Consider the following 22,648-nt stretch of genomic DNA (forward strand, 5'->3'; position numbering starts at 1 on the left):
AGTTTATTAGTTTTTAACTTTTAATATATTTAACTTTTTTTTTTTTTCTTAAAAAAAAAAAATGCATTTTGGTCTGATGTTGGTTAATGGTCCTTTTCCCCCACCCCTCCATGCTGGGAGGTCTCGCTGCATCCAGCACTGCGCACAGCAGACACGTGGATGTGTGAGGCAGAGCCAGGACTGGCTCCTTCCATCTTCCAAATAAATAGAAACAAAAATCAATCACAAATTTGTCCTGTTACAGCTGGGGAAGGGACCAGGAGAGGCCACAGAGAGGGACACACTCTGCAATTGAAACCCATTTACAGAAGAGAAATGAGCGGATTAAAATCCTCTGCGAGACACGAGTAGTGACTAAACCCTACATCTTCCTTCCCGAGCACTCCCTAGTGTTGTCCAACAAGTCAGCCACTGAAATACCCAGGACTACTTCATCTGCTCCTTCCTCAGAGAGCTCTGAGAGTGGCAGAGCAGGGTCTGTGCCCACTTCTCCACCAACTCCCCCACCTTGAGCCTCCGTTGCTTGGTGCTAGCAACAAAGCCAGGCACAGGTCAGGGAAGGGGCTTTTCCAAACTGTTCTCACAGGGTTGGCAGCAGGGCAAAAACCTTTCCCCCAGAGCCCACACCCATCCCCGCAGGCAGAGCTGGCCCGGTTGCGCACCGGGAAGAGGCACAAATGCCAACTGCAGAACACACTCCCCTCCAGCGAGGGGGATGGTCGGAAACCAGGGGCAGGGACTAACGCGGGGCAGGGCTCGAGCTCTGCACAGCTGGAGCTGGGCTCTCCAGCAACAGCCACTCCACAGGGCTGCAGGGAGGGGAAGGAGCCTTCCCAGAGGGGTGCTGGCAGCTGGAGAGGGAGCTGTCTGCACTCTGCCTGCCCCGGGGCACCATGGCAGATTAAGGCAGCAGGTAAAAGGCAGAAAGGGAATCAAGGGTGAGTGTGACACGGAGAAGCAGCGACCGCTGCCACCCCCAGAGCTGCAGCCCCTCCGGAGGAGGCGACGGAGGGAGCTGGAGGTCGAGATGGGCTCTCCAGGGTCCCAGTTTGCTCTGCCGGACCAGAGAAGGGAGAGGATGAAGGGGACGGGGCCCCTGGTGCTACGTGAGGGTGGCGTGATGGGATTTGACATCTCACGGGTTTGGCCTCCGGCAGGGCCCCCAGCCGCCCCTGCCAGTGCAGACACGGGGCGAGGGTGCTCAGTCATTTTTGCGGTGATTGTTGTTGAGGACCGGGTGACCGTTGGACAGGGGCCCATTCTTTGCCATCTCCTCCTCCTCCTCCGAGTTGTCTGTCTCTTCGCGGTCACTCCTCTCATCTTCCACCACCTGTGGGGGGAGAGGAGAAGTGGGCAGATCAGTCAGCAGCAGCAGGGCAACATTTTCCTGCTGTACCTGAGGTTCCCTGATCCCAAACACTCCAGTTTTCTCTCCACCCCAATTATTCTCCAACAAGAACATAACAGGACTTAGGAAGCCACTCAGCTTCCTGGTTTGGGGTCCAAATCCAATAATGCCACCCCCAGCCTCCACCTTTTAACCCGGGGCAGACCCACACCATTCCCTTCGTCCCAAGCTGCACAAGCCAGGTTCAGATCCAGCCCCTGCAGCAGTACTGCCCTGCAACACGAGGGCTGCGAGCCACCCCCAGACCCCTGTCTTGCCTTTCCAGTTATGAACTTCTGGGCCATGCGGATGATGAGGTAGGCCCAGAAGATATGCAGCGACTGCAGCACCGCCATCATGAAGTTGAAGAAGTAGTAGCCGAAGAAGGCAGGGTAAAGATCCAGTGGATAAACCACTGTGCAGTGCATGATCCTGACAAAAGAATTAGCTCTGTTATGGCAGGGACTGGCCTCCCACACCCTGTGGGTATTCCCATCCCATGCCTCAGTTTCCCCACACCTTCACCAGCACCAACGCTCACCAAAAGGGCAGGATAACCAGGCGGGTGACAATGAAGACAGCAGCGAAGACAATGAAGATGTTGTTGCACGTGTTCCTCCAGCCAGCATAGTTGAACATCTTGGCAGACTGAAGGGCACGGGGTGAGCGGCAGGGAGGGGACACAGGAGGTGGCCACGGCCATGCCTGTGGTGGTGGGGTTGGGGACATACCTCCAGCAAGTAGTCAGAAGAGTCGTGCAGGGCCATGATGAGCGTTCCTGCGCGGATGTAGTTGGCAAACCAGGAGAAGCTGATGAGGATGATGGTAGCAACATGGTGGATGATCTGCTCTTTGAAGTCCTGCGCCCAGGAAAGGGGGAGGGAGGACGGTTACACTGATCCTGCTCCAACCCCCAGCTCCCTGACATGCCTCTTGACCCCAAGACCCCCTCCAAGATCCTCCCAGGCAGCTGGTCTGGTCTCCCATGTCCACTACAAACATGGAGAAAGCCCTGCCAAGACAACCCCACATCTGTCAGCCCTGCAAGTGGCCTGGCCACAGAGAGCCCCACAGCCCACCTTGCGCTTGACATCAGAAGCAATGCTGAAGAGCAGGGACCAGTAGAAGGAGAGCTCGATCATGTAGTACCAGTACTGGGAGGGCAGCATGCTCTGAAAGACAAAGGGACAGGTTGCAGGGGATCTTCCCTGTATTCCAGGGGGTTCATTCTCCCCTCCACAGGCATCAGCCAACACACACGGCTGCCAGAGACCCTCCCACAACCTGGGCACCCTGATCCCTGCCTCTTATCAGCCAGGCAGCCCCTGAAGGCAGGAAGGGCTGTGGGATGAGGACTGGGATGGGGACGGGTGCTCACCTGGATGGGGTATCCTTTCCAGACCTCCCGGAGATCATAGAACCAGGGCTTCTGTGGGAGGAGAGAGAGAGAGAGAAATGTTAGGTGGAGGCTGGGGGCCAATGGGGCCAGGCACAGGAGAGGCCAGTACTTACATCCACTATGACAGCCATGCCAGCAATGAAAGCAATAAGGTAAAACGTGAATCGCCAACTGGAAAAAGGAAGCAGATGGTCCTCAGATGGGCACCGGGGTGAGGGAGGGACAAGGACAGACCCATCAGCCCCATATTCCACCCTCCCAGGGCAGCTCCCAGCCAAGTGGGTCCCCACAGCCCCATGCACCCCAGGGACATGGCAGTCCCCAGCGGCCAGCCCAAACGGTGACAGTGACTGCGGGGACAGGCGTGTGGTCTCACCTGGCCTCCCTGAACTTCTTGAGCAGGCTGGGCCGGTCCTGATTGCGGCGGCGCCGAAACCAGCGTTCCACCTGCCGCACTGTGCAGCCGCTCTTCTTGGAGAGCATTTCCACATCGGCCTAAGGCAGCAGAAATGTCAACACCATGCCACAATGCCCCTGCTCAGCCGCTTGCCTTCCCCCAGCCACAGAGCCCATTTCAGCCCCAACCACGCACACACACGCACACACACCTCACCTGCTTGGGGTGTTTGGTGGTGGCAGCATAGAACTTCTCCAGCACGGCATTGGGGGTAGCTTTTAACCTGATCTTCTCCTTGACGTTCAGCAGCCCAGCCAGTGGTGTGGCCACGTACCTGAGGAAGGAGCAGGAGCACACAAGGTGCCCCCACTTCTGTGACACATGGCTGACGCGGCCCCATCAAAGCCACCTGGGGACCCACAGCTACTCCATGCCTCAGTTTCCCCATCCCACTACTGTCTGGCCCTGCTACAGGCAGCATCTCCAGGGCAGGCTTTACCAGGGGGTATTCCCCAGGTCCCTCCCTCACCCCAGGGCTGGGGAACACCTTTGGACTAGGTACTGCCCCCCTCCCAGGCACAGCGCAAAGAGGCACGGCTGTATCCGCCCCCTTCTCCTACCATTCCAACAAAGCCTCGTCTGTTCCCAGCCTCAGCTTGCCATTGTTTGCCCAACAAATCGCTCCTTAAATGCTGGGGCCTGCAGCCGACTGTGCCGTGATAAGGGCAGCAGAGGATGCACAAAGCCACGCTTGTGCAGGGCCACCGAGGGCAGATCCTGGGGCCTAAATCTGTGCTGGGGGTTAGCGACAGCCTGTGGACAGAGCTCCCAGCCTGCAGGGTGCTGCCGCCAGCTCTCAGGACTCCCAGGCTCGTTCGCCACCAAGGCTGAGGACAGGGTGCCACCTCCAGGCGTTTGCCCTGCTTCTCCCCCGGCTAAGGCACCACAGCAGGTCCCCAGCCGCATGCCCATCCCCAGGGGTACAGCTATGGCTGGGCCAGGGAACCCGGGCAGGGAGCACTCACGTCTCAAAGAGGTGCCGGACGATGAGGAAGAGGAAGGCCAAGGGGATGGTGATGTAGAGGTCAGAGGCTTTGGCATACACTCGCCCATCGCGGTCCTCCAGGTCGGCCCAGGTGAGATTTGCCGGAAGCCAGAGCCGTTCCCACCAGAAATAGCTGTACAAGGTCTGAAACATGCTGTGGGGAGAAAGAATTAAAGGAGATGATGAAGATGGCACCATCCCCATCCCCCAGAAGCACACGGCCACAAAGGACGTCCCCTCCCACCAGCCACCGGGGCAGGAAGGGACAGTTTGGCCCCAGGGCTGGTCCCAGCCAGCCGGGTGTGGGGCTGGGGACAGCCAGGCTCAGAGCTGGGTGCACGACAAGCCAGCACCTCAGCCCCACACCGCTGAACCCATTCAGGTCCACAGGCAGCCCCAAGAGGATCAACCCCACGCCCAGAGCGGGAGCAGGGCCCGTCCTGGGGACCCCCCCGGCACACACAAGGCTCATGCAGCAAAACCACTCTGCGGTTGGCACTGGGGGAAGTGCCGCGGGCCTGAAAGGAGAAGCAGCGCTCGGTGCCGCCCAGAATAGGATCCCCGGTGCCTAAGTGCTGGACCCCAGCACCGCCGCCCTCTACACCTCCCCCGGGCGAGCGGAGCACGACCCAGAGAAGCAGGGCCGAGGATGGGAGCCCGTGAGCGGGGACGCCCCTCTGCCTGGTGCCCCGCCTGGCCTTCACCTCGGCTCCCAGCAGCCGCAAGCCCCCCGTGAAGCCGCCCGGGGCCGGGGTCCATGGGGCAGCGAGGGTCTGCCTGCACCCCGGGCCGGCCGGGCGCTGGGCTGCGGCGAAGGGACTTTGCTCCGTGCGCCGGAGAGGTCAGCGGCTGATCATTAACCGGGGCGGGCTCCTGCCTGCGAGCCGCGGGACGGATCCTGGCACAGGCTGGAGGGAGGAACCTCGCTCCCGGTTCCAACATCGATCCCTGGCCCGCTTCCCGCGGCCTCAGCGGGGCACGCACCGAGGGGACGCGCACGGCCCCGTTACGAGGCCGCCAGGCCCAGGCCGGGCCAGCCCCGGGCTCGCCCCCCGCGTTCGGCCCCCGGCCGCCGGGAGGGGAAACGCGCGGCAGGGCGGGGGCAGGGGCAGGGGCAGGGGCGGGCGGCCCTGCACGCCCCGAGGGCGCGGGGTGAGGGATTGCATGGCCCGGGGCACAACGGGCGCCCTTGTGCCCGGCCCAGAAAAGCCGCGGCCCGGGACGCGACGGCCCCGGGACGCGACCCCCGGCCGGGGACTCGGGGCTCTCCTGCCCCGCGCTGCCGCCCGCCGGGCACGGGGCCGCGGCGCTCCCGTTCGCAGCCCCGGGAGCCCCGGTTCCGAACGGGACTTTCGGGGAGGGACGAGCGGGTCGCCCCCCGGCCCCCCCTCCCCTCCCGGGGAAGAGGAAGCGCCGGGCCCCGTTTCGCAAGCGGCGCTCGGCCGGGCGAGGCCGCTGCTAGGGCCGGGCGGCAGCGGGCGGCGCGTAACGGGCCGGGCAGCGCCCGCGGGGCCGGGGCCGGGAACGCCGCGGAGGGGGCGGGCGGGACCCCGCGGGCCGGTCCCGAGCCACGAGGCCCCGGGGCGGGAGCGCCAGGGGAGGCCGCAGCGGGGGCACGGCCGGGCCCGGGCCACGCCGGCTCGGGGGGCGGCCGCTGCTTAACCCCGGGGACCGCTCGGTGCCCCCAGCTGGGGCCGGGAGCCCCGGTACCGGGGCGGGGGGGGGGGGGGGACCTGGGCCGCATCCCGCTCCCCCTCCCGCGGGGCTCTCCCGCTGCTTCCCAGCCCCGGGGGGGTCCCGCGGCGCTGCCCCAGCCCCGGCACCCGCTCGGGTCTCTGCCTCCGCCCGGCCCCGCCCCGGGGCTGCAAAAATGGCGAGATTCGGGCGGAAAGGAGGAACGCGAGGCCGGCCCGGCCCGGTCCCGGCCCGCCCCCGGCTTGCCCCCGGCCGCAGCCTCCCGGAGCGGGACCGGGGCCGCTCCGGCGCCGCAGGGTCCGAGCTCGCCCCTCCCGGTGCGGTCCCCTCGCCGCCGCCAGGCCGGGCCCCCGGGCTGGCTTCTGCCCCGCGGAGCCCGGCGGCGGCCGCCCCGCACCCGTGGCGCCGGGACCCGGCTCCCTCCCGCCCTCCCCCCGGCCCCACTCACGCCGCCGCCGCCGCCGCCCGGAGCCGCCCGGAGCCGCCGCCGCCTCGCGCTGCCGCCGCCGCCGCCCCCCCGCGCGCGCCCCGCGCCAGGCAGCGGGCGGGAGTGACGTCACCGCCAACGCCGACGGACGGCCCGGAGGGGAGCGGGGCCGCGGGGCGGGGCGGGGCCTCGAGGGGCGGGGCGGGGCCTCGCGGCAGGGGGCGGGGCCTCGGAGCCCCCCCCTCCCCCCCCCCCCCCCCGGCATCCCCGCCCGGGGGCCGCAGGAGCTGGGGGGGGTCCCCGCAGGCAGCCCCCAGCGGTCGCCCGCCCCGGCCCCCTCTCGCCTCCCCTCCCCGCCCCCCCCCGCAGCCCCTCCCCACCGGGGGGGCGCTCCCGGTTCCCCGCTGCCGGCCCCTCACGCCCCCCCCCGAGGCAGAGCACAGCACCCCGCAGGCGCTCCGGGCAGAGTCCTTTATTGGTACGGGCTAAGGCAGCGACTGGAAGGGGCCCCCCCGGCCGGGAGGGGCGGGGGGTACCCGGGGGTTCCTCACCCCCACGTTAAGGCCACGGGAAATACTGGGGGGGGGGGGCAGCCCTCGGCCCCCGCCCCCCTCCGGCTGCCCCCAGGGCCAGCGGCAGGACAGGGGGGGGCTCCGGCTGGTGCTCCCCCAGGAGGGGGGGGGTCCCGCTGGGCACTACAGCAGGGTGCAGTCCGAGTCCTTCTGCCGCTGTCTCCGCTCCCCGGCTGGCCGCCCCCCCGGCTGCGCTCGGCCCTGCGGACAGACAGCAGGGCTGGGGCACAGGAGGCCACCCCAGGGTGCCCCCCCCTCCCCGTGCCCCTGCAGCCCCTCAGGCTGGGGCCGTAGCCCCTGCCCTCTGCCTCCCCTGCCCGCTAGGGCGGGGAAGGAGAGGTGTGAGGAAGGGGGTCCCCGCTACCTGTGCGGGGGCCGGGGCTGGCCGCGGCTGCTGCTGCTGCTGCTGCTGGTACTCCTCCTGCTGCAGCTGGCGGGCCAGCTCCAGGTCACTGAGCGTGGAGGGGCCCTGTCCCTGCTGCTGCTGCAGGGACAGGGCGATCATGTAGTCCTGGGGAAAGGCAGAAAGAGGGGCTCCGTCTAGCTCAGGTGCCACAAATCCCGGTGGCAGGGGAGCTGCAGCACTCCCCGGAGCTGCGAGGGAACGCCAGTCCCCTACCACCAGCGCAGGCTGCCCCCTACCTGGTCCACCTGCCTCTGTTCTGGGGGCGCCGCAGCAGCCGCCTCCTTGCCCAGGGCATGGCTGAGGTGGAAGTCAGTGTCACAGAAGCAGCTGTCACCATCCACATTGTGCAGGCTCTCCCACACCACCCTCTCCTCCTGCAGGAAGCCCTGATCCGTCACCAGCAGGTAGAGGTGGCCCTGGGAGAAGGCACAGGGACAGTCAGCCTTGCCACCAAAAGGGCAAGCACCCGAGCTCAGAGCCCCCCGGATCCTGCAAGAAGCCACGCAGGTACTGCTGCAGCGGAGCAGGGCAGGGAGCAAAGCCAGGGCACAGCCACACCTTGTGCTTTATCATGGTGCTGAAGTGGTTGTTGCGGAAGAAGACGCTCAGCTCCTCCTCCTTCACAGCAGCCGTGAGCTCACACAGCCCGTGGTACGTCAGCTGGGAGGCCGTGGACTCCAGGAACTGCTCCGCAATCAGCCCTGGGGTGGCAGCGACATCAGAACAGAGCCGAGGCACCCCAGGGTGCCCACGGCAGGCCGAGGGCTGCCCCAGGGCCCTTACCTTCGGTCACCAGGTTGGAGTCGCAGGAGTGTTTGCAGGTGATGATCTTCTCCACCAGCTGGTTGTAGCTGAGCTTGCCCACGGCCTGCACCACCTCGGGGCTCTGCGAGACAGGACGGTGAGCCCGGGCTGCCAGGCACCCGGCCTCTCCCGCGGCACCCACAGGAGTGGGCAAGGGTGGGAGGATTTAAGCCAGGGAAGTGGCCACCATCTGCATGGGGAGGGAGCTGAGTGTCCTGCCCCGGCTCAGGGAGCACAGCCCCTGCTGCAGCTTCCCTTGGGGACACCAGAGCAGCCAAACCTGCATCACTGTCCCCCAGGGAGAGCAGAGCAGCACCGCAGCCAGCCCTGGGCAAGTCTCAGCCGCACACACACCACAAACCCACGCAGCGAGGTGCCAGGACAGCCCGCAGCCTCACCTGCGGGTCCACCAGCCAGCCATGGTAGAGCGGGACATTGAGGAGGTCGAAAACTATGCACTCAGGTGTGTACTCGAAGTCGGAGACACCTGTGAACCGTACGTTCACGTCCAGGCCTGTCGAGAGCTTGGGGAGGACCATCATGGTGTCGTTGACGTTCTGCAGGGGGAAACCACGGGTCCTGCTCAGGACACAGGCTGGGCACCCCGCACCCTGCCACCCAGTCCGTCACCCCCCGACATGCATGTCAAGGCAGATAAAATCCCAAGAGAAATCGCAGTTCCATTTTGTCAGCTGGGTGACACGTGGCACTCTACCACCCGTGTGTCCCTCGAGACCCATCGCAAAAGTCAAATGGATCCATTCCCCCATCCAACCTCACTCCTCACCTGCTGGAAGTTCAGCTGCAGCCCTTCTGACTTCTCTTGGGGTTTGATGGATAGGATGCAGTCCCCTTGGAAAGAGCAAATGCGGCTGCTCAGTCTGGGGCACCGAGCTCTCCTCCCTGAGGTGGGGGGGCCGAGCACCCGGCCCAACAGCGCACAGAGTCAGCAGAGCTTGGATCCGCACCAGGACTCCCTTGCCCCTTGGTTCCTGCCCTCCCAACCCAACAAAGGTCTGGCCTACAGCTCCTCCTCCTCCACACACCAGGGGAACATCCCTTTGAGGGCTACGCATGGGGAGTGTGATCAGGGGAGAAGTGCAGAGGTATCAGCGGGTGGCAGAGACGGACCCAGAGGTGGGGCAGCAGATGGCAAATCCCATCCTTTGCCAGTCCCAGGAGCCTGCAGGGCCAGCAGGGCAGCCACCACTCCCCCCAGTTGCTCCCTGCTCACCCAAATGTGCCATCAGCTCATCTGACGTGACCACCTCCTTCTGCAGGGGCAGCTTCACCTGCAAGCAGAAGAGGACAGTGATGCCTTCCCCTGCACCTCCCCTGTGAGAGCCAGGGCTGCCACCCACTGCCCCAAACCCCCAACTCGGCAGCACAAATCAAAGCAGAAGAGGCAGGAAGGGTAAGACACTTCGACCCTCCTTTCCTTTCTCAACGTATTATTTTGAAGCCTCCAGCTGGCTCCCCACATGACCCTGAACTTTCCTCCTAGCACTGCAGGGAGGAAAGGCACCCAGTGCCCCGAACCTCTAGACCCTGTGCCCACCATCCTGCTCACCTTCCACTGCAAGAAGAGGATGTTCATGATGGCCAGGAGCGGGCAGGGCCCGTTCTCGCTCTGGGTGATGATGGGAGTCCGCTCACCCTTCCACGTGATCCACTTCACGCAGTAGAAATCCGGCTCGGGCTCCCGCTCCCGGGCAGGAGGGCGGGCGCTGGGGGGCTCACCCGCCGGCCGCGAGGCTCCCCCAGGGGACGCATCACTCTCCCCTGGGGCAGGCGGCCCCTCCTGGGAGTCCTGGGCTTTGCTGTCCTCGCTCTCCTGCTGTTCTTCGGGGGCCTTCTTGTTGCTGGGGCCAAGCGCATCCTCCTCCCCTGGCTGCGGCGCCTGGCCTTGCCCACCAGCCTCTTGGCTCTCCTGGCTGACGGCTGGGATGTCCTCCCCTCTGCCAGCCTCCCCTGCACCACGAGGCAGCTGGCAGAGCTCAGGGCTGGTCCCCTGGCACTGGGCACCATCCCCTGTAGTGAGCAGTATTTCCCCCTGCTCCGGCTGCAGCTCCATCCCACCAGCTCAGAGCATGCGGCGGCGATGGGCCCGGTGCCACCTCCCACGGCAGCAGGCTTGGCTACGGAGCTCGCAGCAGCCCCAAGGATCCCACGAGGAGGCAGGGGAAAGCTCCTGCCCACGGCACCCAGTTCTGTCCAGTAATGGCTGCGGTGCAGAGCTCTACTTTCTTAGGATGCAAAGCTCAGTTATTCCAAGAAAAATGTGTGTGATGAGTCCGAGTCATTCGCCAAGCGTGCAGAGCTTGGATTGCTCTCTGTCACTTCACATTCATTCAGATAATCAAAAATAGTGCTCATCTAAGAAGTCTCTGATGGACTCTGCACGGCAGACTAAAAAAGTCTGATTTCTTAGAGGCCGAGTCCTTCTCCTCGAGGCTGTTTATTCTTCAGGGAGCTTCCCAGCTGTTTCATCAAGTCCGTAGCAGGCACTTTGATGTTCTTGTGGAAGTTTTGGTGCTGTTGGTTTTCTAAATGACTTTAGAAACGCTGCGGCAGCGCTTGGTCTGCCACTTATTGATCAACGTGGAGGCAGACAGAGACAGGGCTGCTGCTCCCTCCAGCTTCAAGTTCAGTTATTCACTACTGGTGAAACGCAATATTCTCCCTGCTCTGCATGCGTGTGTACACACACACCACGGGTGATTATACCTCTAACTTGCATTTAAAAAAATTAACGACCGCATATGTATTTTATCTGCCTCCTGTTAGCAACTAAAGAGGGGAAAAAAAAAAAAAAAAAAAAAAAAGAAGAAACTAAACTGTGTACTGAAACACTTAACTCACATACTTACACCAGAGTCAGTTTGCTGAAATCCCAGCCAAGACCTGTGGAACAAAGGCAGGCCCAGATAGTCTTGAAAATGTGTCTTTCAAGGTCCTATCAACTTGTTTATCCAGTCCTCTCCTTGTTGGTCTCTGAGGATCGCAGCAGCTCCGAGTGCTTTCCCCCGCACACGCTTCTCTCCTGCCCAGAGGTTACACAAACAGAACAAGGCTGCTCCGTCCTGGCTCCGGCTTGGTCGGGGTTTTTCCACCTGCTGCTCTGCCTGTGCCCGGTTTCCTCCCACGGCCTCTCCTGCACAGGGACCAAAAAGGAAACAAGTTGGAAGAAACAGAGCCTTATCCGACTGCCAGTAATTCAGCTCTGCTCGGCCTCTGAAAAGCCTTGTGCCCGAGAGCATGCATTTTTTGCAGGTGGATGCCCCTGCAGCCCCCCTCTCCCCCATTTCCACACCGTCTCTCCCCAGCCCTGTCTCGCAATACCCTTGCCCCTCCCCACAGCACCAGGGCTGCTCCGGCTGAAGCACACACCTCAGCTGAGTCACCAGGAGATCGCATTATTCCTTAATCTTTATCCTCCTCCCTCCTTCTGCCACACACACAGCCCTCGCAGCTCTCACCTAAGCTCATGGCTGCAATGAAACCCGACGGGCACTGCAGAGGGACGGGCACTTTTGCAAGCGCCTCCATTCCCACGGGGAGCCTGGTGCTCAGCCCTTCGGTGGGCTGGGGCAGGACGCACAACGGGGCTGTCCCCAGACTCTCCAAGAGGGACGTGGGGAACGAACGTGAAGCAAACGAACAGGCAAGCATAGCCTGACCCACATAGCAACAGCGCAGGCTGTGCTTGAGTGGTTTTGCCAATGCTGCTCTGCCAAGCATGGAAAAGGTGAAGTAATCACAAATCCAGAAGGCTGTCTCCTCACGGTGACCTGCACCACCGTGAGCTCCCAGGGGGACGCAGCAAGACCAGCAGAAGGAAATGGCAGCAGCGTGGCTCCGCTGCACGGGGCTTCGCCACCGCTTCTCACAGCCCTGCCAGCAGGCCCTGCAGCAGCAGTGGGGCCAGCGAGCACCACGCAGGCACCTCGCGTGGTGTTTGTGCACATCTGTGTTACGGAGCGGAGCCTCCTCCTGGCTCCAGGGTGTCTGGAGAGGAAACTTCCAGGGAAACAAGTAGGAGGGCGAGTTTCAGCAAGCGCTGCAGTGCTTCGGCACTGGCTCTGTGCCTCTCCCACCCACTGTCATGGGACAGCAGGAATTCAGAAGTAAAAAGCATCCGAAGAGGAGGTGAAATCCCCCCAAAAGCACTGACAAACTCAAAGGTTTGGGTGCAAGCTCCTGACAATCAGAAACTCAGGTTCCAGCCACAGAAGGGCTTCTCTGAGCAAACCCTTTCTCACACCTTTTTCTAGGGTTTTGCTAGCAGCCGCTATTGTAGCTACATCCCTGTGCTGTCACAACGCGTGCTGGAAAATGCTAGGCTGAATTCACTTCCAAAACGGGGTGAGCAGACAGCAGGACGCTACAGCCCATGGACTCTTTCCCTAACGTGGCTCTGAGTCATCTTCCAGCATAAATGAGTCCTTGGCTAACCCTCCCTGCACCACGTGCATCTCTGTCGCCAGCCTTTCCCCTTCCCAAAATCAGCCTGGATCCTGCACAAGCTCGCTGCTTTGCTTCACCACGTGCAGAGCAGTCCCTGTAAAGCCACCGTCCCTGCAAGCCCATCATTCACTTCAGCGAGTCCAAGAGCCAGAGTGAGAATTGGAATGCTGAGCTCGCCAGCCTGTGGTTTCTCTGGGTTCAGAGGCCACTGGCAGCTTTAAATAAAACAAGCTACACTCCTGTAGCCTGTACTCCTTAGGGAGAGGGTGGCTTCGCTGCATTTGTACCAAAGCCGTGTGATTAGATCCTGCCCTTCCCGGGTGTTATGGCAATAAACACATCCCAACCCAGGCAGGTTTTCAACAAGAGCGTCCCCTCGCCACCCCCAGCCACGCAGAGCAGCTCTTGCTGCTGGAGCACGCATGGTGGCAGGGCTGGGAACCCAGCTCCTCGCCAGACCCTGCACCTGGCTTCTGACTCAGTCCTCGCCTCTTGGCCCCGGTTACTGCCTCTCCCCTGCTTTGAAGTACCAATAATTGACCCACTGGCCTCTGAGTCCCAAAAGCCCCAGGAAAAAACAAACAAACAAAAAAAAAAACAGTCAAGCCCTGGGTGGCTTCGTTATCATGGCCTCACTGTTCTTTTTGTGAGGCCAGAAGCACTAAGAAGGGGTCTTAGCTGCTTCCAGCCTGGCACTCCATATGGTCGCTCTTTGGTTGAAGCATCCCCAAGCTCCCAGGAACAAGGGGATCTTTAGGTTAACTGCCAAAAGCATGGTGTAAGTTTGATCCCAAACCAATCAAAGCTGCAAGGCACCGAGGAAAAAATCCAGCAGGGCTATCTCCAGCCCCCAGGATGGATTCATCTTCTCTGAGACATTCCCTTCTCTGCCTGTGTATGGGCCAGACCTAACCTCTCCAAGCAAGCAGGGAGGATTAGTGCAGGTAGGTCAGGGGATCTGTATCTGGGGATTATATGCTACCAGTCCAGCTAAAACATTTAATGGGGTCCTCCTCTGGAAAAAAAAAAAAAAAAAAAAAAAAAAAAGGTGCTGTGTAGTGCTGGAAGCAAGCAGTAAAAAGGCTCCTGCATCGAAAGAGCCAGGCATTGTCACTGCAAGAACTGAAGTCACACAGTCCCAAGGGATTTCATTCAGGAAAGAAAATCCAAAACGAAGGGGAATGGCTTCACCTTGTCCCAAAACAATCACAGAAGTCAGCACTGTGAAGGTATAGTTCTGACCAGCCCTTTGCAGCCCTTCCCACCACGGGGATGGGAGCTGCAAGCCCAGCTGCTGAGCTGTGGCTGTCCCTGACTTACACAAAAATGATTCACAGGTAGGAAGCAGAAAAACAGCCCTGTAAATGTACTCATCTCCGGCTGGAGCCACAGCACAAAAACAAAGAGGAATTTAGGCCCAGAGCCAAGAAAGCACTTAAACACACGCTTAGCCCTCAACAGCTGACTGGTCCTGATCGAGGAAGAGCATGGTGCCCAAACCGAAGCACATGCTTAAGTGCTTTGCTGGAGGGAGGCCATGGAAGCAGCCCAGCAGGTGCTGGTCCACACCTCCCCGCACACACACCACTGAGGCTTCTTGTAACACACGGCGGGGAGACGGGAGGTGAAACACAAACAAACGCATGCTCCTGGCGTGGCTGCAAAGACTCACACTCAGAAACACACTGCCCAGCCCCCCTGGTGACCCACAGAGCCAGCCACAGTTGTCACAGACCCACGGGAAGCCTGGGGCGGTGTCCTACCAGGCACGATGCACCAGCAGGCAGAAAAACCGGCTCCAAAACTCTGGAGCACGCTGAACCACCCCAGCCGCCCTGCGTGGCGGGGACCCTGTGGCAGGCGAGGCACTGGGGGCTCTGGGGAGCCAGGGGTGCAGCCCGTCACCTGCTCCGGGGGCAGTGGGCCCCACAGCAGCTCGAGCTCCTCCTTTTATCGCTCCTTTTCCAAAGCACCTCCGACAGCCCCGCAGGAGGAAGGCTGTCGTGCCACCTGTTTGCCAGGAGAAAACCCCAGACCAAACCCACTGGTCAGACCAGCTTTCAGTCCCCAAATCCCTCGGGGTTTCCTGCACCACGAGCATCCAGAACTTGCCAGTCACTCCCCAGCCCCACCGGCGTGGGGCTCGCAGCCCTGGGGACGGCCACCAGGCCAGCCCCGCTCTGCTCCATGCAGCTGGAGCCAGCGTCTTCTCCCTGTACAGCGGCTGGAAGGCACGTCCTGGGAGGAGCTGATGAGGACACCGGGCTTATCAAGCTCGGAAAACAAGGAGGTCGAGGGGCGACCTTGTTGCTCTCTATGCTTTCTTGCGAAGAGAGGATGTGGAGAGGGAGGTGCTCGCTTTTTCTCCCCAGCACCCTGTGTCAGGACGCGTGGGAACACCACCAGATGGAAAGGTTCAGGCTGGGCTGTAGGAAAGAGACCCCTTTACCACGACAGCGGCTGGGTGCTGCAACGGGCTTCCCAGGGAGGTCGTTGGTGCCCCCGCGTTCAGGAGGCGTTTGCTTAACGGCACATTGACCCCCGGGCTCGTCCCGAGGTACCCCGAGCTGAACTCGACGCCTCTTGGCGATCACGTCCCGAGGCAGCTCCTCGATCACTTCATTTCGCGTTGTTGACTCCGCTCCCGCCCGACGGGATCCCTTTAATCCCCGGCACTGCCCCGGAGCGCAGCCAGCGCCCCGCTCGCTCCCCCAGCCCCTCCCCGCCCCCCAGCCCCAGCCCCAGCCCCTCTCTCACCGTTTTTGTGCCGTTTTCCCCCTTTTCGGCGCCGGAGCGGCCCGCACGCTGCCGGGGCGCCTTCGGAGAGGCGGCTGCCGGGAGGGCGGGGGGAGGAAGGAGGGCGGGGGGGGGGGGAGGGAGCGGCGAAGAAACCACGGCGGGGCCGGGCCGGGGCCGGGGCCGGGGGAAGGGGCCGGGGCCGGGGAAGGGAAGGGAAGGCGGCCACGGGCCCGCGAGCAGAGCCGGGACCGGGACCGGGCCTCGAGCCTCGGCCTAAGGCGGGCCCGGGGGCGCCCCCCCCCCGCCGCCGTGTCCCCCCCCCCGCGGGGCCGCCCCGTCTGTCCCGGCAGCCTGCGCGGAGCGGCCGCCCCGCCCTCGGGGCCGTACCGGGCCGTACCGGGCCGTGGCGCGGGGGGGGCGCCGGGTCCTCGCGGCCGCCGCCGCCGCCATGGAGCGGTTCGTGGAGGGGCGGCGAGCGGCCCTGCAGGTAGGGGACACGCGGGGCCGGGGGGGACACGGGGGGACCGGGGCGGGCACAGTTGGGGCGTGGGGACGGGGGGGACACGGGGGGACCGGCGGCAGGGTCCCCCGGTCCCTTGCCTGGGAGCCGCCCCGCCCGCGGCCCGGGTACGGCCCCGGCCCCGCCGCGAGGAGCAGGAGCGGAGGCGGCCGGGGTGGATCCAGCCCAGGGCCCTCTCCTGCAGCCCAGCTCAGAGGCAGAATCTGGGGGGCGTCTCGGGCAGGGGCGATGCACGGAGCAGAGCTAAAGGCAAAGAACAGGGCAGAATGGAATAGAATCAGGGTTGGAAAAGCCCTCCGAGCTCATCTGGGCCCGCCTTCCCCCTAAAGCATGGCACCCCCTGAACCCTGTCCCCAAGCACCAGCCCCAACCTCTCCTTGAACACCCCCAAGGACGGGGACTCCCCCACCTCCCCGGGCAACCCGCCCCAACGCCTGCCTGCTCTGTCTGAGCAGAAATGGCTCCTCATTGCCCACCTCGACCTCCCCTGACCAAGCCTCTTGCCTGCTGCAGTCTGCTGGAAGCCAGCTGCTGCCAGCTGTAGCTGTGAGGTGCTGGGTGTTGGGTGAGGCAGCCGACAGCTCTGGTGCTGAAGGTGTGCATCGAGTCGATGTCCTTCAGGAGCTTTTGGGGATATCGGAGGGGACGCGTGGCCCTGGCAGGGCTGACGTCTCTCACCCTGGCAGGAACACGTCCGGTGCCGCCAAGAGGTGCACGTGGTGATGGGCAATGAGGCCTGCGACCTGGACTCAGCCGTGTCTGCTCTGGCCCTGGCGTATTTCCTGGCAAAGGTGAGGGTGCCTGCGCGCTGCTGGGTGGCCGGGGGGCTCGGGGGATGCCTCACTGGGTGCTGAACCCCTTGCAGACCTCCTCGCCACCCAAAGCCGCCTTCATCCCCGTGCTGAACATCCCGCGCTCGGACTTTGCCCTGCGCACGGAGACAACGTTCCTGCTGCGGGAGCAGGGCATTGCGGAAACCGCCCTCATCTTCCGCGATGAGATTGACCTGGCCGGGCTGCACCAGGCTGGGCTGCTGTCCCTGACTCTGGTTGACCACCACGTCCTACCGAGGTGAGCACCAGGCTGGGATGTGGACGCAACCCACCGCCTCATTTCTCCCACGCTTGAAGGGCTTGATTTTTGGCTCAGGGTGGGTAAAACCTTTCCCCTTCCCTTCTGGGGTATTTTTATGGCAGGAGGAGAGGGGCAGAGGGGCTCTGCTGACAGTGGTGCATGGCAGGTGCACGCCAGCGCTCTCACCATCCCCATCTCACCCACCAGCACTGACGCAGCCCTGGAGGAGGCCGTGGTGGATGTGCTGGACCACCGGCCACTGGAGCGAGTGCCCAGCTGCCAGTTCACAGTGGAGCTGGTGGGCTCCTGCGCCACACTGGTGACAGAACGGATTGCCCAGGGACCCCCAGGCGTGCTGGACCGGGCCACAGCCGCGCTGCTGCACGGTGAGGCCAGGCCCTGTCATCCCGCACGGGGCTCTGCTCCCACGCACTGATGGTCTCCATCCCCCAGGCACCATCCTGCTGGACTCTGTGAACCTGAGCCCTGCGGCTGGCAAGGTGACACCCCGGGATGTGGCATGCGTCTCCCTGCTCGAATCGAGGTTCCCTGAGCTGCCAGCCCACAATACCATCTATGAAGCCCTGCAAGCGGCCAAGTTTGATGTTTCAGGTCTGTACACATGTGTCACCAGTGCTCAGTGTCTGGGGATAAACAGTTCCCCTGGGGCACCAGGACACATCCAGAGGGCTCATGCTCAGCCCCTCTCACCTGCCAGAGCTGACAACAGAGCAGATGCTGCGGAAGGACCTCAAAACCCTCTCCAATGATGAACTGGTCCTCGCCATCAGTGGTATCTACATAGACCTAGAGGTGAGGCGCAGTGAGGGGAAACTGAGGCATGGGGCAGTTCAGCAGGCACAGCGGGGCAACACCAGCATCTGTCTTCCTCCAGACCTTCCTGCACCGCCCTAACTTGCTGCAGGACCTGGAAGCTTTCTGCCAGGCTCGGGGCTATGCTGGGCTGGTGGCCATGACGGTCTCCTTTAACGAGCGCTACGAGCCCACGCGGCAGCTGGCGGTGTACAGCCAGCGCGAGGCCCTGCGGAGCATGGTGAGCAGAGTGGGGACCCCCAAACCCACCCACCCCTAGCAGAAGGCTCTGGTGGGAGAGGATGCATGGAGGGGTGTGTCTTCCACACACATTCACCCCAAAGACCCCCGATTCAGGGGAACGGGGGATCAGAGGTGCCCAGCATGCCCCAGACACCGTGCTGTGCCTTCCAGGTTTGCCAGGTGCTGGAGGAGGCCACGACACCATCCCTGCATCTCCAGCCCCTGCCCAGCCCCTGGTCCTGTGTCAGCGCCTACGCCCAGGGCAACGCGCTGGCTTCACGCAAGAAAGTGCTGCCCATCCTCCGGGCTGCGCTTGGAGGGCTGGGGGCCACGGCGGGGCTGGAGGAGGACACAGCCCCGCCGCCCACCCCCATGAACAGCCTGGTGGACGAGAGCCCACTGGCACAAGCTGTGCCCCCTCTCTGCCCCCAGGCTGTGCTGGAGCGGGTCAGCCGCATGGCTGCCGAGCAGCCCCCTGACCCTGACAAGTGAGGGGTCCCTGGCACCCGCAGTGCCCGCTCGGGGTGCTGCCACAGACGTTGCACCCCCAGCACGGGCGAGCTGCAGCCTCCTCCAGCCAAGCTCTGCTCGCTGCCGCAGACCCCTCCCTGATGCCATTTGCCCCCGCTGCATGGGAGTCAGCGCCGTGGGGCCCACGAAGAGTGGGGCAGCACTTGTTAACAAAGTCGCTGGGGTTTTAATAGCTCTTCTCCTCCTGGCCCTTTCTGGGGCCGTGGGGGGCACGAGTGCTTGCTGAGGCCCTGGCTGGATTGCTGGGTGTGGACGCAACCGGCTCAGGACTGTTATCCATAATCTGAGGATTAAATTTCCCTCTCCTTCCACTCTTGGCTCTTGGCTCTTCTTCAGGGGGATCCAAGGGCCCACGTACTCAGCATGGGCCTCCTGGAGGCAGAGCCCCTGTTCTTGGGCTGAGCTGGGTTAGGGGAATTCTGGAGAACATTTTGTCCCCAAAAGCCACCCCGTGTGTCAGGGACTCAGTGCAGCCAAGCCCCTGCATCCAGCCTGGTGGGAGGGAACCCGTCGTGCCTAGGGGCTTTGCCAGCTGCAAATGCAGCTGAACCAGCTGGGGTGAGCCACCCACCACCACTGGAACCACCCCCCCGGGGCCACCGTTCACGGAGTCCCCAGGGTCTGCCACAAGGGTTCCAAGCCTGTCGGCAGGTGACAGTGATAAGGGTGGCAGTGGTTGGGATAGCCTGGACCTGAGTGAGGAACAGCAGGATGAGGACGTCCCCAGGGACAGAGGAAGGTGGGACCAGCACCCCCCAAAGCCGATGCACCTGCCTGGTGCCCCCCCCAGCACCCCTCACCCTGTCTGGGTCCCACCAGCAGCAGAATGGTGAGGAGATCCTGGCAGCCCGTGGACGCCCGTCTTGGGCCAGCAGAAGGTTTTATTTCAAAGGTGTGTTTTTCCCGGTGAGTTTTCTGTGGGGTTAAAAACTGAATCAAGCATCTGCGCTCGCTTGCAAGCACTGGGCACGCTGCTGGGCTGGGAGAGCCCGGCCCCGCACAGGAGCATCCCTGTGTCACCTGAAGCATGGTGAAGGGGAAACCCTCTGACAGCCAGCCGCAGCTCCCAGCACGTGCTCTTTAATATTTAATCCTGGCGCTATTTGAACTATATACACGTGCGCCTAGATTCAGGAGCCCGAGCCAGTCCCTCTTTCCAGGGGGAGCAGCTGGGTCAGGCCCCGTCCTGCCTCAGACAATGCCGGTCAAAGCCCGGTAGTGATGGCAGAGGCTGCCTAGGTGGTTTTCAAGCTTAAAAAATATCCTAAAAAAGAAGGAAGGCAGAGGTTTGCTGGCGGTGGCGATGCCAGCGGAAGGCTGGAGGAAACACAGGCTCTGTGGCGGTGTCAGAGCTGAGCCGCTGCCTGTGAGACGCCGAAATGCTGGGGTCTTTAACGCCGTTCTGGATTTGCCCCTAAAGCAGACCTGGCCTCGCCGCCATTCCCCAGGAAAACTGAGGAACTGAGGCCAGTGCCAAGAGGGGCCCATGGGAGACACCGGTGCTGTTCAGGTTGTGGAAAAAAGGGAAAGCGGTAGGATTTGGCACATCTTGACTGCGCCTGGCAGCTCCCAGTGCGCTGCAGGTGGGTGGTGGCGTCCTTTGGGCTGCAATCCCAGCTGGGTGCGGGGTGGCCTCGCTCCCTCCCCGTGTCACCATCACCGGCCCAGTGCCTCGGGGAAGGAGGGATTCGTGGGGGACAACCCAGAGCCACCAGGACAGGCACGAGGCTTGGTCTGCATAAGTTACTGCGGGAATAAAGCGCCCGAGGTTGGCTTTTCCTCCGGTGTGGGGATCAGGCAGTTCAAGTCTGGGCTTAAATAGCCAGGAATCTGCAAAGTTCAAGAGATGTTGGGTTACAAAACTGCACAAACGGTGGAGTGTTAATTAGCTGCAGTGCCTCGGATGGTGACAGCAGGTTGCTGTGGCCACCTGCAGGCCCGGCTCCCCAGATGGTCACGTACTCACATGCTACAACACCCGGGAGCTGGTCCACTGTCGCTCCCGTCCGCCCTTGGACCTCATCTCTTGGACAGCGCCTGTCTGCAGGGATGGGGCAGAGAAGTGTCACCGCCGCTGCGAGACCTGGCACCCACCCGGGACACACCATCACCTCCCAAGCAGAAGGCCCCTACAGACCACCCCGGAGAGCCGTCACCCCAGCCGTGAGACCCACCGCCCAGCCACGATCCCCCCAGGCCAGCAGCCCAACCCGGCATGCGGATGGCGTACCATGGGCAGGCCTTCGCCCGCAGCCATGTCTCCAGAGCCGATGTGTGTCAGGTGCACGAAGTTCATGGGCTCGCCGATCATGGAGCGATCAATCCGTCTCCTCCTCTTCTTCTGCGGGTGGATGAAGGCCATCAGTCCCCTGGCACCCCCGGCTCCGCAACACCAAGCTCCCCACCCCCGGCCCGCAGCTACTCACCGGCTGTGGCTTCTCTACAACGCAGCAGCCCAGCTTGTGCCAGAAGTCACTCATGTTGGCGTCGCCTTCCAGCTTCCCTCCCGCAGGGGGCTGTGCCAGCGCAGAGACCCCTGAGCGCTCTCACTCCATGGGGACGGGCGGGGGGGGCCCGCGGCACCTGCTCAGGGTGGCCAAGATGGCAGAGAGGTACCTGGGAGGCTGACAGAGGAGGGGAGAAGGATTTGTCCACAAGTCACAGCTCAGTGGGGGACACGAGATGGTGGTGTCAGGGACGGGGGGGCAGGATCGGTCCCTGGCTGACAGCTGGGACAGCCAGGTGATGTGGCAGAGCAGGGAAACTGAGGCACGGTGTGGAAAGGAGCTGCGAGTTTGGAGGGGGAAGAACCGCAGTCCTGCCCCCCCTCCCCCCAAACCAACTCTGCAACCCTCAGAGCAGAGACCCACAGGCATCACGAAGGAACCTGGAGGAGCTGCCCCGTGGCCGGGCTGAGATCTGTCCCCTGTGCCCCCCCCCGGCGCAGGATGCACGTGGGGATGCTGCGGGGGGGTACGGGGAACCGCTGAAAATCCCAGCCCCTGAGCGAGGCAGCTATAAATATCCGCAGCCCTTCCGAAAAGGGGCCGGAGGTTGAGCTCTTCCGCTTCAGCTCCAAGAGCAGACGGCGGAGGGGGGGGTGGGGGGGGGACACAGCACGGATAATACAGCAAAACGGCCCCGGGGAGAGGGGCAACACTGGGGGGGGGGGGGGAAATGTGTGGGAGGGGGCCACGGCCCCGCTCCCCAGGAGCAGCTGGCGGCGGCCGAGCGGGGCCGAAGGCCGCAGGAGCGAAAGCGAAGCCTCCGGGCCCAGGGCGGGGGCAGCCCGCAGGGAGCCCCCGCAGCCCCCCCAGACCCGGGGGGGGTCGCCCCCAGCCCTGAGCCCAAGGCGGGGGTCCCTGGTGCCGGGGGAGAGGCCCCCAGTGAGGGGGGGGGGGCTCAGCCTCCCCGCGGGGTGCCCGGGGCCGCCCCCGCCGTGAGCTGGGCCGGGTCTCGGCCCGCACAGCGGGTGGGGGGCACCGGGGGGCACCGGGGGGCACCGGGGGGGGGGGGGGGAAGCCGCCCGGAGCCACCCGGAGCCGCCCCGGGGCGCTGGGCCGGAGCGGGGCCGGAGCGGGGCCGGAGCGGGGCCGGGCCGGGCCTCCCCCCCCCCCAGCTCCCCGGGGGTGCCCCCGTGCTGCGGCGGGGGGGTGGGGACGACCCCGGGGGCCGCACCCCAGCTCCGGTACCGGATCCTCACCGCCCCCCCCCCGCTCCCGCCCCCGCCGCTTTTTTTTCGGGGGGGGCTTCCGCAGGGTCTCCCCCCCCCCTTCCATCCCCCCCCGTCCCCCCGCGGGGCCGTGGTCCCGGCAGCAGCCCCGTTACCTGCGCTCGGTGCCGCTGCGGGGTCCCGGGGCGGTGCCGGTTCCCGGAGCCCGGCTCGGAGAGGCCCCGGCGGCTGCAGGACGCGGCGCTCCCCCGCCGCCCGGCACGGCCCGGCCCAGCCCGGCGCACAGCTCCCACCCTGGACGGCGGCAGCATTGCAGGAGCCGGGGGCGGGGGGGGGGCGGGGGGAACCGGGAGGAGACCGGGAGGGCACCGGGAGGGGACCGGAGAGCTCCTGGGGGCCGCTTCTGGGGCTCAACGGTGCCTGGGGGGCTCTGGGGGTGCTGCTGGGATGGGGGGG

The 22,648-nt window shown here is 63.8% G+C and overlaps 4 protein-coding genes across 6 annotated transcripts; 1 reads left to right on the forward strand and 3 right to left on the reverse strand.

The window, feature by feature from the left end:
• Positions 1-218: 218 nt before the first annotated feature.
• CERS2 (ceramide synthase 2) lies at positions 219-6,530 on the reverse strand. Of its 2 annotated transcripts, none has more exons than XM_027444564.3 (11): positions 6,372-6,530; positions 4,209-4,382; positions 3,400-3,517; positions 3,163-3,281; positions 2,900-2,957; positions 2,766-2,816; positions 2,467-2,559; positions 2,119-2,247; positions 1,929-2,035; positions 1,666-1,819; positions 219-1,330 (listed from the first exon to the last, which is right to left on the reverse strand). In XM_027444564.3, exons 2-11 carry the CDS (start codon positions 4,379-4,381, stop codon positions 1,202-1,204), a joined length of 1,131 nt encoding a protein of 376 aa, XP_027300365.1. In that variant the 5' UTR covers position 4,382; positions 6,372-6,530; the 3' UTR covers positions 219-1,201. The 2 variants fall into 2 exon arrangements, with proteins under 2 accessions (XP_027300365.1, XP_027300368.1); XM_027444567.3 differs by lacking the exon at positions 6,372-6,530 and adding an exon at positions 4,933-5,090.
• A 276-nt stretch (positions 6,531-6,806) lies between these two features.
• Positions 6,807-15,534, reverse strand: MINDY1 (MINDY lysine 48 deubiquitinase 1). 2 transcript variants are annotated; one of them, XM_038168000.2, is made up of 10 exons: positions 15,357-15,534; positions 11,003-11,286; positions 9,367-9,424; positions 8,920-8,984; positions 8,531-8,689; positions 8,112-8,214; positions 7,887-8,029; positions 7,565-7,744; positions 7,287-7,433; positions 6,807-7,123 (listed from the first exon to the last, which is right to left on the reverse strand). In XM_038168000.2, the coding sequence occupies exons 3-10, from the start codon at positions 9,377-9,379 to the stop codon at positions 7,046-7,048; spliced, it is 888 nt and encodes a 295-aa protein (XP_038023928.1). In that variant the 5' UTR covers positions 9,380-9,424; positions 11,003-11,286; positions 15,357-15,534; the 3' UTR covers positions 6,807-7,045. The 2 variants fall into 2 exon arrangements, with proteins under 2 accessions (XP_038023928.1, XP_027300254.1); XM_027444453.3 differs by having other exon boundaries at positions 9,703-11,286.
• Positions 15,535-15,644: 110 nt separating this feature from the next.
• On the forward strand, positions 15,645-18,830 carry PRUNE1 (prune exopolyphosphatase 1). The gene is made up of 8 exons (XM_027444454.3): positions 15,645-15,825; positions 16,545-16,649; positions 16,724-16,929; positions 17,140-17,318; positions 17,386-17,544; positions 17,651-17,745; positions 17,828-17,986; positions 18,160-18,830. Exons 1-8 carry the CDS (start codon positions 15,787-15,789, stop codon positions 18,478-18,480), a joined length of 1,263 nt encoding a protein of 420 aa, XP_027300255.1. The 5' UTR covers positions 15,645-15,786; the 3' UTR covers positions 18,481-18,830.
• A 535-nt stretch (positions 18,831-19,365) lies between these two features.
• CDC42SE1 (CDC42 small effector 1) lies at positions 19,366-22,497 on the reverse strand. The gene is made up of 5 exons (XM_027444458.3): positions 22,348-22,497; positions 20,946-21,143; positions 20,750-20,860; positions 20,486-20,560; positions 19,366-20,349 (listed from the first exon to the last, which is right to left on the reverse strand). The coding sequence occupies exons 2-4, from the start codon at positions 20,997-20,999 to the stop codon at positions 20,489-20,491; spliced, it is 237 nt and encodes a 78-aa protein (XP_027300259.1). The 5' UTR covers positions 21,000-21,143; positions 22,348-22,497; the 3' UTR covers positions 19,366-20,349; positions 20,486-20,488.
• Positions 22,498-22,648: the final 151 nt, after the last annotated feature.

The sequence above is a fragment of the Anas platyrhynchos genome, chromosome 26, assembly GCF_047663525.1.
Source record: "Anas platyrhynchos isolate ZD024472 breed Pekin duck chromosome 26, IASCAAS_PekinDuck_T2T, whole genome shotgun sequence".
NCBI classification, from domain to species: Eukaryota; Metazoa; Chordata; class Aves; order Anseriformes; family Anatidae; genus Anas; species Anas platyrhynchos.

Excerpts from the sequence above, each read along its gene's own strand:
- CERS2 (XM_027444564.3), bottom strand. The coding sequence starts at position 4,381 with ATGTTTCAGACCTTGTACAGCTATTTCTGGTGGGAACGGCTCTGGCTT. Across the intron at positions 3,282-3,399 it reads CCACCAAACACCCCAAGCAG|GCCGATGTGGAAATGCTCTC; the intron begins GTGAGGTGTGTG and ends CTGCTGCCTTAG. Across the intron at positions 2,817-2,899 it reads GCATGGCTGTCATAGTGGAT|AAGCCCTGGTTCTATGATCT; the intron begins GTAAGTACTGGC and ends CTCCTCCCACAG.
- MINDY1 (XM_027444453.3), bottom strand. The coding sequence starts at position 10,206 with ATGGAGCTGCAGCCGGAGCAGGGGGAAATACTGCTCACTACAGGGGAT. Across the intron at positions 8,030-8,111 it reads CTCCAACCTGGTGACCGAAG|GGCTGATTGCGGAGCAGTTC; the intron begins GTAAGGGCCCTG and ends CTGCCACCCCAG. Across the intron at positions 7,434-7,564 it reads AACAGAGGCAGGTGGACCAG|GACTACATGATCGCCCTGTC; the intron begins GTAGGGGGCAGC and ends GCCTTTCCCCAG.
- PRUNE1 (XM_027444454.3), top strand. The coding sequence starts at position 15,787 with ATGGAGCGGTTCGTGGAGGGGCGGCGAGCGGCCCTGCAG. Across the intron at positions 16,930-17,139 it reads GACCACCACGTCCTACCGAG|CACTGACGCAGCCCTGGAGG; the intron begins GTGAGCACCAGG and ends CTCACCCACCAG. Across the intron at positions 17,545-17,650 it reads GGCCAAGTTTGATGTTTCAG|AGCTGACAACAGAGCAGATG; the intron begins GTCTGTACACAT and ends CTCACCTGCCAG.
- CDC42SE1 (XM_027444458.3), bottom strand. The coding sequence starts at position 20,999 with ATGAGTGACTTCTGGCACAAGCTGGGCTGCTGCGTTGTAGAGAAGCCA. Across the intron at positions 20,861-20,945 it reads TTGTAGAGAAGCCACAGCCG|AAGAAGAGGAGGAGACGGAT; the intron begins GTGAGTAGCTGC and ends ATCCACCCGCAG. Across the intron at positions 20,561-20,749 it reads CGGGCGAAGGCCTGCCCATG|ACAGGCGCTGTCCAAGAGAT; the intron begins GTACGCCATCCG and ends CCATCCCTGCAG.